This window comes from Panthera onca, chromosome C1 (assembly GCF_046562875.1).
Source record: "Panthera onca isolate mPanOnc1 chromosome C1, mPanOnc1 haplotype 2, whole genome shotgun sequence".
NCBI lineage: Eukaryota > Metazoa > Chordata > Mammalia > Carnivora > Felidae > Panthera > Panthera onca.
Genome location: NC_138346.1, coordinates 152,835,131 through 152,850,243, shown reverse-complemented (window position 1 = coordinate 152,850,243; position 15,113 = coordinate 152,835,131). Strand labels below are relative to the sequence as shown.

The following is a 15,113-nucleotide window of genomic DNA, read 5'->3' as shown; positions in this document are numbered from 1 at the left end:
TTAGTTATATAAAGATTTCTTGGACTAAAGAAAGCTTTTTGACTATACAGATGATGAAAGACAAATAAAAGAAATTCAGTGGGGATTCAATGTTATATGAAAAATGAACCACTAAGTAAAATCTGTCTTAATAAGTTTATGCATCATTTACTCTAATACTAGATGAGTGCTACGCTTTGATTTTTTTTTTTATCTCGTATTCATCCATTCCCAGTTGAGGTATTATATTTATGCTGTACTGTTTTGAAACAAACATAGCAGCTGAACATTTTATTTTGTCTGTTATGTTCCATAGGGTTAAGCGCTTTATCTCAGATACAGATCTGATAGGCAAATTTTGAAGATAAGAACTTAAAAATGATGAGACGATTTGGAATATCGAGTTTCAGGTTTTTCTTAGTGAAGTTAGAGATCTTATGAATCAGGGACTGGGTGTTGTGGGGTTTATTCTTCTCCCCATACAAGCATAATAATGTATGCCTTTACCAAATTTAAAAACTGAAATGAAAAACAGTAGGTTGAAGTAAATAAATTACTACTGTTTACATCAAAGCCAACTCAAGAGTTATTAAAATTATTCTTACCTGTGATAAGTGAATTTTCAAAAGCAAATGTAAAGATGGTTTCTGATAGATTTTTAAAATTCTATTTTTTTGTAATTTTGAGGATCCATTGAAGCTACTTAATACATACTCTTTTCTTTTCATAATAGTTGCTGGCTTCATGTTGATAACTATTTTATATGGAGTTTCATTGGACCAGTTACCTTCATTATTCTGGTAAGGAGACTCTATTTTCCCTTCATTTTTAGTTTGCTGCTTTAGCAGTGCTATTGAAACAGGGATAATTGCTTTCATTGTTAATTTATCTATGCTTTCAAAGATTTATAAACATATCTAGCCTACAGGGTAAAATTATAAAGTATATTTTAAATGTTATACCATTATTGAGAGTTTATATATTGCTGATTAGTAGTATTTCTGAAAAATCCTCTTTCCTCTAAAAAGTACTTTTTTTAATCTAACTTAGTTTGCTACAGTGTGATGTCATAATCTAAAAAATTTATCTCTATATATAAGCCATGTAAAATTTATCTATATATAAGCCATGTTAAGATCGCATGATTTGAGCCTAGTTTAACAATTAGTAAGGAATAACTGAAGTGTATATTTTGTTTTCGAGTAGTGAATTTTTTGCTAAGAGTTTTAGTTCAGGAAGTTTTGTCTCCAAAACCTGTAATACTAGCCCTGTACCAAGTTATGTGGCATTTATAAATTAAATGAATGTTTTATGGAATTGAAAGAACATTAGCTTAATATTTATTACATTAATTTCCACGTAGTAATTTAGTACTTTTAAATAAATATCCACAACCTAAATTCTTGTGGGGGAACAAAAAGATTTTAAGTTGAGATTAATAAATGAATATTAAATCACTTTTAAACTCATTAGAAATAAAATTATTTTTCTAAGAGTTTAAAATCCCAAATAAAAATATTGGTCTTTAAGAAATATAAAAAAGTAGGGGCGCCTGGGTGGCTCAGTTGGTGAAGCGTCCGACTTCGGCTCAGGTCATGATCTCGTGGTCCGTGAGTTCAAGCCCCGCGTTGGGCTCTGTGCTGACTGCTCAGAGCCTGGAGCCCGTTTCAGATTCTGTGTCTCCCTCTCTCTCTGACCCTCCTCCATTCATACTCTGTCTCTCTCTGTCTCAAAAATAAATAAACGTTAAAAAAAAAAATTTAAAAGAAATATAAAAAAGTAATAAATTTGATACAAGTTAACTATAGTGACATTAAAGTGTTTAACTGCTTATATTACCATTAGTCAAATATTTGAAATATAGTTAAATAAAAGGATGTAGCTAAAATATTTGGACTTAAAACTTTGAAAAGGAAACATAAACAAGTTTAAATATTGCCTATATCTTTTAAGTACCTATTTTAAGGATTTTTTTTCTTCTTTAAAAGAAATGACACAAATGAGCTTATTGGGATATTTCTGTAGTTAGCTGGTGTTTCATAAAATTGAGAAAAAATTTTAGTAGTTCAGGGAAACTCAAAACTACTTCAAGTGTATGTACTTTTGTCCTTAAAATGAATTATTTTATACACCATACAAAGCAAAATGAAAATTTGAGGTGAATGCCTGTATGAATCAAACAAGTAAAACATGTTCAAGTGTTCCTAGAAAAGCTGATTTCTCACCAGAATTCTTTAATCCAAATGATTGCCCCAGTTTTTGTTGTTGGTTTAAGTTAACATAGCCTAAGCCATTCTTAAAATAAATGGTAAACAGCTGACAAGAAGTGGCATGATCCTTAAAGACTTCTCTTTTTTCCCCTGAGCCCTTGGCTAAACATATTGATACTTTGAAAATTGTAGAGACCATTTTAGGGGCATTTGGTCTATAAAAGTATCATGTGTTAACTTCTGTTGTGCCACAGTTTTGTTTATTTCTATCTAAAAATAAATACTGACTTTAGAGTATTAACTTTGTCACTTGGCCTAAAGACTTTAATGTTCACATATAGTCAGCTTCTAGGAAGAAAATGGGTAAAGCACATTTTATTATATTGCCCACCTACAGTGTGAGCCTGCTATTATTTATTAGCCTTGTTGTCATTATTACCCTGTACCAAATAATTTAGGTTGAAATGTGAAGGGCTTTTGGGAATAGTGTTCCCAACTTAAAAACAAAAACAAAAACACAGCAGTTAGCTGTTTTGACAGTACAGATCCTAGGAGTAATTCTCCTGTAACTGCTTTGCCCTCTAATTATCCCAACACAGAGAGACAGAGTGATATAGAAGGGTAAAACATCTTGCATGTGACCTAAATTGAGATATGATATGATAGGATTGTATAGCACATTTGTTGAATATTAATATATTTATATTATATATATCCTGATGATAAAGGATATTTAAAAGTCAATTCAGACACAAATCTTAATAATACAAGTTATATCGTATACTACCCTTTGAAGGAGTACTCTTACAACAAAAATTACTTATCAATATTCCTGGAAAGTATAGTTTTGCATTTCCAACTTTTCTGAATTGAAGCCATTTAATTTAGTAGTATTAAATAAGTGTACATTTTTAATAATGTTCTATGAAGAAAAATAACATGCTATGGAAGATAAAACTCCTTGCTTCTGTATTTCTATAGACTGTCTTGCCTACAGGCACTAGAGTTATTATATCTATGAGAAAAGTGCTTGTAAGTAATGAGCAGTGGGAAACCATTAGTATGCCTGAAATGGTTTAATGAAAGCTTGGATCATGACACGTCAGGAGCTGTTCTTATCATTTGGACAGCTCCATCTGCATCGTTAATAATTAATTCAGTTCAGTAAGAGTTCAGCTCACACACTCATTTAGAAGTCTTCTTCAGAGAACACCTCTCCGGCTGCTAGTCCCAGGGAGAAATAGGTTTCTGCTTGGCTAACAGCAAAGATCTGGAGATACAAGTGCAGTTTTAGAGTTGCATTTGCCAGGTAGCAAAAGCTCCAGGGAGGACAAAAAGGGTCAGAACATGTTCAGTTCAGTTAGGTTACTTCAGAGTGGTGTTTCTGTTCTTCTGTCTTATCATATCCATGTCAGCACTGCAAGCTGTGGAATGAATTTTAAGCTGCTAAGCTTAGACGGATGTGATTCAATTGAGCAGGCTGACGACTGTAAAACAAACTGTGGGCTCCTATAACCGGTGGTACCTTATTCTTTTTCTAAACTTCTTTGTACCTTTGTGTCATCCATATGGGTGATGACTAGCTACACCGTATCATTAAGTGGAGAACTTTATTAACAAATTATACTAGCAGATTATTTATACAATAATTTATGAAATTATTGTTTAGAGATAGGTAAAAGTGTGTTATTTGTCATTAGAAGAGAAGGAATGCCCCATTTGGTGATTTACTCTATTTAGCTGAGTAGGAAAAATGTGCTTCTTCTGAATTTGCTCGCTGTCTCTTCCACATGGAATTCTATTAAGAGATATCCATCTACCTATTTACCGGTGTGTACACACAACACACACACACACACACACACACACACACACACGCACACACAGCAGAGTTAAAATCTGACTAATTCCTGGATGAGTTGTCTCCTCGTTGCCTCATCTCTAAAATTAATCATCAGTATGGGCATTTAGGCTAGTGGGTTGACATACACTATATAATTCAGCCCTAATACTGTGCCCACTAGTGGCTTCTATGTGGATGATTGAGTAAATGACATGCACTTCCCAGGTTTAGACAAATCTTTGTGTACACGGTTTTAATTCTGTCTCTTTCCTTTCTCACTGATACATAGCATCAAAGTATGTACTATCCCAAAATCTGTACTATGCTTAAACTTAGTAGTATTTATGTTAGAAAGAAGAAAAAAAAACCCAAGTGGACAGAAAGTGGCTCCATTGGAATTTGGAACAAGAGCAGCACGTGAAGGGCTGCCTTTTTGTATGCTTTCCAGGAAGAAATAGGGGAAATTCCATTTGATGGTTGGAATTTTTTTTTCTTTTATTTTTTTAAATGCATACCAAATGCAGGAAAGTAAATTGGGAAGAAATAAAAGTGAGGAGAAAGAAATCCCTTACTCTAATCAGGAAAAAAAAAAACCACACACACACACACACACACACACAGAAGTTTATGGCTATAAAGAGCCATTTATGTCCTGAGGAAAATGCAAAGAAGGAAGAACTCAGAACTTTGAAACTAACTTTTTTTGCCTTTAAGTGACTATTTTGTATGATAGATTTAATCAGAGATATTTCTATCTGCCCTTCAATTTCTTGTTCTGATTCTCTCAGTTACATTTTAAGAGAACAAGAAAGGAGAAGGGAGAGGGGGAAAAACATCTACTGAAATAGTTTACTGTACAAAATCATGACTCTTATCAAGACTGTATCACCTCCTGAAAAAGATCACAGCCAACAATATTTTTTCTATGAAAATAAATATATTTACCTTTTTTTTTTTAGCAGTGGAGACAGAAGAGAACTCTAAAACCTCATTTTAAAAAATTATTTACACTTCAGGAATCGTTCTATTTAATTCCAGAAAGGATTTCACTGTCATCCATTTTGGTGATAGTATATTAAAATGTTCAATACCTAAATGACATAAGTATCTTTTTCATTTCTTTAATAGGACTAATAAATACATTGTTGGTGAGATTTTTATTTTTAGTGTGGAACTGGGGAAAAGAGAGTATCTTACACTTAGCAATTTTTTTTTTTTTGGCCATTTTATATTGTAGTCCACGATATGTCTAGTGTGCCTTTTTTCATTACTACTTTGTCTTGAAATGATGGTATTTTGTCACTTTGAAGATACCGTTCCCTCATTATTTGTATATTTTCAAGTCATATTTCAAAGTCTAAATTAGTATTGGCTTTAACTATAAATTTCTTGGCACCTAAATATTAGTACATTGGTTATGATTCTTGTGTTTAGTTTTTTTTTAATTGGAGAACTCAGACATTTTTGAAATAATCTGAGTGCAAAACTCCTTCTGTGATTTTATGATTATTTTTCTGATATTTTTAATTGTTTTTAAAAAGATTCATTTTTAGGACATCTTTTTAAAACACTAAATTAAAGAATGTTAGAAACTACAGCCTCTTTTCAGACTCAGTTTTATGGGTTTGTGTGATGTTTAGCTATGTGAGTAGAACACAAACAGGTTTGAGAAAATAGAACTAAGTGTTAGATATACAATTTGTCTCATGGGAGTAGAAGTACGTGGACATTGTAGCCATTTGCTGATTATGGGACAGCAGTGTTTTACAAAGAAAAAGAGAAATAGTTCTTCTAGCAAGCCAATCAGGGAGAAGTCATTTGAACAGCATACCTCTTGTGTTCAGAATTTCTTTGAAGTTGTAATTTATTTATTAATGTACTTATTGTTTATCTTCAACTCATTCACCAACTCTTCAGTGATTTCTAAAATGGATTACTCTTCATAGACGTAGAACCCTTTTTTTTGTTGTTAAATACAGAGCTAGTTTAATTTTGTTTTGCTAGCAAACTCTTAATTTTCTCACCAGAATAAATTGGTCAGTTTTGTTTGTAAAGATGCTGGACTGTGGAGCCAGTGCACAGTATATTGAATCTCAGCACTGACATTCTAGTGGCTAAGTAATCTTTGGCAAGGCATTTAACATCTCTGAATGTAGCATGGCTCTCCAAGTGTTTCCTGTTACCTCTGGAGATAGATAGGGTTGTTGTTGGTTATCCCATTTTGCTGAACTTGTATGTGTTTTGAATATATTATATTTGTAACTAGAAAGAAGCATTAAACACATACGTTACAAAAAACCTCAGTAAGATGAGGAGAGAGGAAGGGGAGATGTAGCTAACACTCTGTTTCTTAAAGATTAAATAAGAGATGTTTTCTGTGTCACATTCAACTTGGTTCGTCTTCAGTCTTTAAAAAAATGGCTTTGTATCATATATTTTAAAATGTTTATTTATTTTTGAGAGAGAGAAAAAAAGAGAGAGAGAGCACAGGCAGGGGAGGGCAGAGAGGGGGGACTGAGATTCATGACGTTAGCTGAAGTCAGATGCTCAACCAACTGAACCACCCAGGCGCCCTGCTTTGTATCACATTTAAGCTTTAATTCTATTTTTTATAGGTAGATTTCATTTTCATTTCCAGTGTTACTGGAAAATGTGTTACTTCTTAAATAACAGATTTTTGTCTAATTGTCTTCATTGAAAAATATGTTGGGATGTGTTCATCCTCAAGATTTCACATTTTCTACTCGTTTTCCTTTAATAGCAATCCTTTATACATCCACATCTTTTCACATTCACATTCTTTATTTTTTTTCTAATTTATGCATTATAGTGGGTAGCTTTTTTTTCCTTCCTGCCATGTACTACTACTAACTGCTACTACTACTATTATTTTATTCCTGAGGGAATAATTAACATGCTTAGAAAGTGATGAACATCAAACTGGGGCCCTGTGTGCTTCAGGAAATTGTGTAAGAAAAGGAAGAGGGATGAAACAGCACCGGGTGCAGAATTATGGGGTGAAAGAAATCAGTGTTTCTATGAGAACATTCAAAAAGAAGGGTTGAGAGATTTAAAGGATTTTAACTCTGAATCTGCAACTCTTTCCTAAGAGTTGCATACATTTTTGTGTTTGTTTGGGGTCTGGTTTGTTTGTTTTTAGGGTACGTAGCATTCTTATTTGTAACTATTCTCTACTTTTACTAGTGAAGATGTACTCTTGCATAAAATCAAAGAGTAAAAACACTGTTGATTTTGCCTTTAAAAAAATTAGAGATATACTGTACCATCATTCTTTAGAAACTAAATCAGATATTTACCGTACTACCAAAAGGATCTCCCTAATTTCTCAAAGGAAGAAAATGTGTCTTAACCACAATACAGTAAGCACATTCTTGTGTGGAGCAGTAGGGTCAATAAATATTTGTTGAATGAATTGCCCGTGAAAATGCAAGCCATTTGCTTATATCGTGACCAACTGGAATAATCGTCAGAATATAAAGGTAGAAAAATGTTTCTACAAATGGGTTTGCTTTTTCTCTAGACAAGTATTTTAATAAATTAATTTTTAAATAGTTTTTAAACAGAGAGCTTCTTTTGTCCTTCTTTTGTTAATGTTAAGTAATTAACATGAAACGGTAGAATGCTATCTGCCAACACTTGCAAATTATGCCCATTAACCTCATTTTATCCCTTAAGAGGAAATTCTACTTCTAAAGGAAATAATAAGGCACAGTTGACAAAATGAGTGATAAACAGCTTAGATTAAAGCCTTCACTCTGTTCCTAAACTCATCATTAGGAAGGGCTTGGAAATTTTATTTATTGGCCTATGTAATTTTTTCCTAATGATAAAATCAGAAGTAGTGATGAATGAGTAAAATAATGTTATCACTTTATCAGATGGTGTTGTGACTCAGTAAAAATGATCATGTTATTATCACAAAATTATATTGAGTGTTTACCACCAAGAAATTGCTTTTGTCCCTGTTTGTCCTTTTCTGAATACTCCATTTGGGCTTGCTTGCACTCTCTGTAAGCCAAGTAAAGCTCACAAAATATAACTTTGTTTTGTCTTTCTAAAAGTAATAATCTGAAGTGAATAAAATGTCAAATCCAGGAGTGATCAAGCTTTTAAGTTCTATTTTTGGAGCATAAGAATGGAGCTGCCTTCTCTCTGTCCAGCGTTCTTCCCGGTTTCTGTAGAAGCAAATGCAAATTACAAACCCTTATCTCTCTCAGTCAAAACATGTCTATTCTTCTGAGTTCGCTCATGTTGACCTCCCAAGCCTTCCTTCCCTGTCAGGTTCCATCTTCCCCAGTTTGCTTTCGTTTGCATTTCGATTTCTCTGCACAGCTCAGTGTTTGGAGGGACTCTAACACTGTTTAGAGGGACTCAAAATAGCCTTTCTTCAGAATTTACCTACGTCCATACAACAGAGAGGCATAAGGAAAAAAGGACTGATGGCTTTTAACAGTTAAATAGCAAATATATACCTATTTTAAAAGTTTATCTTACTTTATATAACTAACGGATATTCTTTCATCATTTTCCATGTTTTCTTTCATTTGATCCTCACAATGACCTTATAAAGAGATTGTGCAAATGTTACTGTCCTCATTTAATCAGTCAAAATCAAAAGCTAGACTCTCAGCTGCATCTTAGGGCCCCAAGTCCAGCAATTCTTAGAAGCTACATGATATGATGTAAATGCCCCTTCTAAAGAATTCACTTCAGTGTTTCCATTAGATGGCTTTTAGGCCCTGGAGTACCTCTAGCTAAAGAAACTAATTTAGGTTTTCTAATTTATTTAGTCGTCACCACATGATGCTGATTTAATGAGGTTGCGATTTCATGTCAAACGATCTATTAAAAAATCGATCATACATAGCCAGAGTATTTCTTTTGGGGGGGGATTCAACCGGATCATTGCCTGTAAAATGGAGTCAGTGTCCACCATGTACTCGTGTCATTGACACTTAGCTGCATTAACTCATTAAGTGTATTTGCAAAAACGGATTCATTTTTTACTCTTTGGTTATGGTGTCTAATTCTTTATTTGTTATAACAGCTAAATATTATCTTCCTGGTGATCACATTATGCAAAATGGTGAAGCACTCAAACACTTTGAAACCAGATTCTAGCAGGTTGGAAAACATTAAGTAAGTATTTGGTATTTTAATTCTAGTGCTTGACAAACTAAGTGAAAGATATTCTCCACAGAGAATACATGAATACCTTCTATCAACTGTAGAAATTATTCAGAATGATGTTTTACTGATCAAGGTCGAGCCTTACGTTGACCATGTCACGGACATTGGTCAAAAATTAGATAATAATTTCTGTCTTCATCTAGAGCCAAGAAATTGTTTCGGTAGCTTTGTGGAAATTCCATATCACTGTAGCAATTTCATTTGAATTTAAAATGCAGTTCAAAATGATGTTCCTGTTTGCATGGCTGATATGATTATATTGTTTGTTTTGTTAAATGGCTTTCCTGATTTAAGGATTCTGAGCAGTTTCTACTTCTAATCCCGTTTCCCTAAAATAATTTTTTCTAGTACTGTTGTTAACTTGGAGATTATCTGTTGTTTTCATGGCAATTAAAGAAATGTTTACTTTATTTCAATATTGAACAAAAACTACAATGTCCTATCCATGGAAAATGCTATCTAATTAAAAAAATTGATAGCTGTTGATTCATTAAGTCATTCATGGAAGCATTTTAAGAGTTACCTTTTAAATGTGAGTTAATTTAAAATTGGAGGAGGTATTATTCAAGTTGGTTATAATGGGATTGTGAAAGATATATTTTTAATGTAAAAAATGGCAGATCTATAGTAAGGGCAATTTAAAAAAAAACAATTAGATGTTTTAGATAGGTCAGTGCCAGCTTCATTGCATGTTGCATGGTAAGAGAGAGAGCTAATCTTTAGCATCTCTCTCTTTTCTTCCTTTTCCTCTTTCTGTCTTCTCATCTCCACCAGTAATTACCGTGTTTGTGATGGCTACTATAATACGGACTTACCTGGGTAAGATAGAACCCTACCTTAACAAATTTATGGCATGATTTATATTTTTTACAAATCCGTCAATATCATGAATTGCCCTTAATTTTTATAATTATTTTGGAATATCTAATTTGCTATAGTATTTTTAAACTATAATATGCCTTTATTTTTTAATTGCTTGCCTCTGCATTTTGACTTTCTTAATTTTGACTAATTTATAAAATATATAAATGCTTTCTTATTACTTTCTATTTTAATTCTGTCTAATAATTTTGTTTCTCTTTTCTGCTTATAATGCTTTCTAGCTATGAAGATAATAAGCCATTTATCAAGTAAGATCATTAGTTAGACATGGAATGCACTGACTTTAAATCCTTTTCATTCCGTCCTATTTTCTACAGTTCTTTTCTCCTTAAGCTATTCATGATGAAATCTCTCCAAAATTATTTTATTTTGAAATTGTTCTCATATTTTTGTCCCATTTCAGCTAGGCTTCTTCATGCTTTAGTTATAAAACCTTAGGTTCACCTAAGATTAGTTTATTAGAATTTGCAGTTTAGGTGTTCAGTGATTATCTGCCATTTAACCTTTCTGTATGTGTCACATTATTCAGTGTCATGAGTACACCACAGGAATAAGAATATAGGAGTAAGCTAATTAAGGACTCCTTAATTCCTTTTACTAAGATGCACATAAAAGTCAATAAAGTCAGGGGGGATGTGTTACACCTTGTATTTTAATATAGTTTTGATACTTTGTTAATGCTGGAGTGAGAAAAGGTCATACCTGCTGTCGCTGTTTTCTCTGGAGGCTGCAGTACTAAATGCTATTGTTCTTTCTCTAATCAATGAAAGGTTAAAGCCAAAATGCTGTTGAGTTTGAATGTGAACATAGAGAAAGTCAACTGCTACTACTGATATGTGAATATTTAAGTGTGATACGTGTTGTTCTCTCATTGGACTCGTTAATAAAATTCGCTCTATTTTTTCAGGTCTTGGGTGCTTGGCGCTTTTGCTCTTCTGTGTCTTCTTGGCCTAACCTGGTCATTTGGGTTGCTTTTTATTAATGAGGAGACTATTGTGATGGCATATCTCTTCACCATCTTTAATGCTTTCCAGGGAGTGTTCATTTTCATCTTTCACTGTGCTCTCCAAAAGAAAGTAAGTGAAGACACTTCGGAGCTCTGCCGGCTTGTTCTTTGGCTAGAAATTAATAGGTGAAATAGAGAAGGTTGTACAGTTTTATAGCTGGCAGATTACCAAATAGAATCACATTTTTAATCTTCAGTTGGTTGTAATGCATGTCTGGAAATGCAGGCTTCATAGATAAAATATGTCAATCCCAATCATCTTTTGGATCTCGTTTTGGGAATATTATAAACCAGACACTAAACTAGTTTAAGAGTTCTTCGTTACTAGTGGGGTCTACAAAAATGCTCTTCGTGCAAGGGGTGTACGAGATAACAAAAAGGTTAAGTAGTCTCATGCTTTGCTCGATGAAGGGAGTGCAGCGGTCCAAAATGAAATTGAGCATAAGGATAAGTGACCTTGATTTTAAAAGCACCAGACGTGCAAACAATTAATATTAGTGTTACCTTTTGAGTAGTTGTGAAAGATCTAAAACCCGGTAATTTAATATCTCACGTCTTATTATTTTGTCCAGACTTTCTGTTAAAAGTGGAGTCAGCAACAATGATTCAAAAACGAAAGTTAAAGATGAAACATTTGCACGAACATGTAAACTAAGAGAATAGCTTAGCCTCCATTTAACTAGGTATCATCCTTTCTCTGTCTGCGTATCTAATATAGTCTTTTTATTCTGTTATTACTAGTTGGTCACTAAATTGAACAGAGAAATAGAATTGTGAAAGCAAAAACGATTATGTTTTCAGTCCTGACAAGATGATAGTGTTGTCACTTCCATCAGTTGTTGAGGAAGCTGTAATTTTGAGATAATGACAGTGGCATCTGCAGTACTGACAGATCACGCGCATTCACAGCAATATAGGCATTAGGCAAAACCAACGTTGGAGGGTATTATTTGGATAAAATGCCATTTTGATTGCCATTGTCTTGGTCATGCCGCGTTTCAGAGCAGTTAATAGCCATTAAATGTAGAAGACATTTTTTTCTGAGGTATCAGGTGTTATTTAATAACCCTGAACTTTAATTTTCTAAACTTTATACAGGTATAACGTTGTAATTATCGTGGCTTTTACTATTTCTTACACAAGTGAGCATTTTGTATGCGTGTATGTGATCACATACCATAATTTCTTCCAAATGTGTTTGACATAAAGCATAAATTTGGCAGAGAAAGACTGAGGTGGTCATTATTTCCTCAGAGAGGTGTGCGGATTGATTGAACAAAGAGATTCTGCTGTGCTTTTTTAATTAACAATTATGTTTTGGAAACATTGTGTTGCACTTCTTTTGAACACATTCTACTTAGTCTGGGATATGTCCTGTTGGGTGCTGCCAGGATGAATGGTTAAGAATATGACATAAAATGATTTAGTTAAAATCACACCTCTTACTGCTCGAGTGAGCATATTTGGGCGAAGAAAATGCTTTGAAAGTTCAACTCCATTGTTATTTGTTCTGATAGGTGTCGTTAAATAAAGCTAAGAGGATGAAAATGCAAGCGCACTTAGATTTAAAAGGTCGTCTAGTAACTTTAATTCTCCAATTCTTCAAGGAATAAGTGTCAAAGTCATGGTCTTTGTAGGCAGATACAGAACATAGAACTCTGAGGAGGGAAAAGTGTTTTTAGTGTTTTTGCAACCGACTAGAAAATAATTTCTTAGGCAGCTTCTCCTCCTCGTCTGTTCTGATTTCATTCTGGCTCTAAGCCTGAGAAAAACTTGTTCATATGCCAGGAGAGCTGCACAGAATCCAGCCCTCTTCTCCACTCCCCCCCACCAATTCTGTACCACCTCTCTAGGTGGGGCCCTAGTATTTAGCAGTTGTTTGGACTTTACTTTTTAAAGTTCACTTTAAATTTTCTTCAGGCCTAACAGCTTTTCCATCTATTCATATATCCAAGCTTCAGGGGAAAAGGGAAATTACATGGGTATCTCATTAATGTGAATGGAAATTGCATAAATAGTTCCCTTGTGTGCTAATGAAGTGAATAGGCATCTTAGACTCTCTACACTAAATGTTAAAGCTAGACACATCAGAAAATGAAGAAAACATTCCATCCTAATTAATAGCATATGTATCAAAGTACTTTTTTTTTCTTTATTCTTGTGCCAAAGTAGTCTTGTCATTATAAAGAGGTTACCCGCAAAACTATGCAATCCAGTAAAAGAAGTTTATGTATTGACCTACGTAAAAGGACATGAAGCGTATAAACTTTAAATGACTGAATTATGTGTGGTTAAATGTAATTAAGCGAGGAAAGTACTAATTTTTTGTCATATTATGAAATATAAAACTGGGGTTACTAAGTATGTAGATAGACTAAAGCTTTAAAATATTTTATATATGTATATATATGTATGTATATAAATAACACTTGTATAATAATAAGGCATAAAGCATTTCTACATATTACATCACATTTAGAAGGTCCTCCTAGCCAGTCTGGTAGACAGAGATATTTTTCTTATTGCTGTGTCAGCCATTTCAGTTGAACTTGGTTTTGTACATTCATTGTATTTTCGCCACTGAGAAGTGTTAGTGGAACTTACTCCTCTCAGTCGTCTCCACTGCTCATTTAGAGAAAAGAGGGGCAAATATATTTGTATTAATCTCTCGGTCTTGTGGTTCTTCAACGCAGGTACGCAAAGAATACGGCAAGTGCTTCAGACACTCCTATTGCTGCGGCGGCCTCCCAACTGAGAGCCCCCACAGTTCAGTGAAGGCATCGACCACCAGAACCAGTGCTCGCTACTCCTCTGGCACACAGGTAACAAAGAATTTGACAGCGTCTTTAATTAACCTTCTTTATAGAAAGCCTACTGAGACATGTTCTGTTCAGATGCACTAATTGTCTCCTCGTTATAATGATCTAGGTAGCAAATACTTACATTTTTAGTACTTTGGTTTTAATTTCTTCCTAAGTATTTCTTCAAGGTGTTTCTTGAGGTGTGAACATCCATTTTTGAGAGTGCATCCTTCTTTTAGAAGTCTATCATCATTTTGGGGATATTAGAAAGTTCTATAGCCATAGTGCTCTCTCACAGTGGGCACTCAATAAACATGTGTTGAATAATCAATCATCTCCTCTTTTTTAAAAAGGCCATTAAAAGTAAAACTTTTTAGGAGTGGAAGATTAAATATTCTTTAGTACAAAAGCAACAAAGCAGTATAGACTTCCTTAGTTTTAGACCAGAATCCACACACATTTCTTTTTAAAGGCCACCAGATAATCCTACACAGATTGTTTAGGGTAGATCTTTGTGTGTCTTTAAGGTGAGCTTGGGGAAACTAACATAACATATGTCTTGCTATTTTATATTAATAGAGTCGTATAAGAAGGATGTGGAATGACACTGTGAGAAAACAGTCTGAATCTTCTTTTATCTCAGGTGACATCAATAGCACGTCAACACTTAATCAAGGTCAGTTACTAGGAAAATTTGAGTTTACAATATAAATTTTGTACCTTTTGCCAATTTACAAGAATTTCAGAGAAAACACTGATATTTTTTCCTCTCAAAATAGGTTTACATCACAAGCTCTTAAACCTGTTGAGTCAACTTTTATCCTTTATGAAAGTACATATAAATTCATCTTGTTCAGTACTGTAATGCAAAAAGTATACTTTCAAAGTCCACGTTAACAGAATGAGCCTGGAAAAAGTAATTGCTAAGAACATACTTTGCCACAGATTAAACTGTTTTCCTTTAGTGAACACAAATTCATCCTTTCTGAGGCATTTATGAAAGTTTTCTTTTTAAAACATTAACGTAATTAGAATAACTACTCTTCACATTAAACAGTGCCAATTTTGCAGTGAAAATTCTTATTTGTAAAATTATTTTATTTTACACTTCTTTCAGAAAGTACAAAATCAGTATCAAAAACCTTTACAGTAAGTCTTCATAAACAAACAGTTAAGTACAC

The 15,113-nt window shown here is 33.6% G+C and overlaps 1 protein-coding gene across 32 annotated transcripts in view; it reads left to right on the top strand.

The window, feature by feature from the left end:
* ADGRL2 (adhesion G protein-coupled receptor L2) overlaps nt 1-15,113 on the top strand; it is a 625,339-nt gene that overhangs the window by 603,485 nt on the left and 6,741 nt on the right. For 19 of the 32 annotated variants that reach the window (XM_060625624.3, XM_060625627.3, XM_060625628.3 and 16 more), the window contains 6 exons: nt 713-779; nt 9,101-9,192; nt 10,018-10,062; nt 11,033-11,201; nt 13,825-13,953; nt 14,512-14,608. In XM_060625624.3, the coding sequence (XP_060481607.1) occupies nt 713-779; nt 9,101-9,192; nt 10,018-10,062; nt 11,033-11,201; nt 13,825-13,953; nt 14,512-14,608 (599 nt within the window). The remainder of the gene's footprint in view (nt 1-712; nt 780-9,100; nt 9,193-10,017; nt 10,063-11,032; nt 11,202-13,824; nt 13,954-14,511; nt 14,609-15,113) is intronic. The other 13 variants (XM_060625633.3, XM_060625635.3, XM_060625637.3 and 10 more) reach the window with 2 other exon arrangements.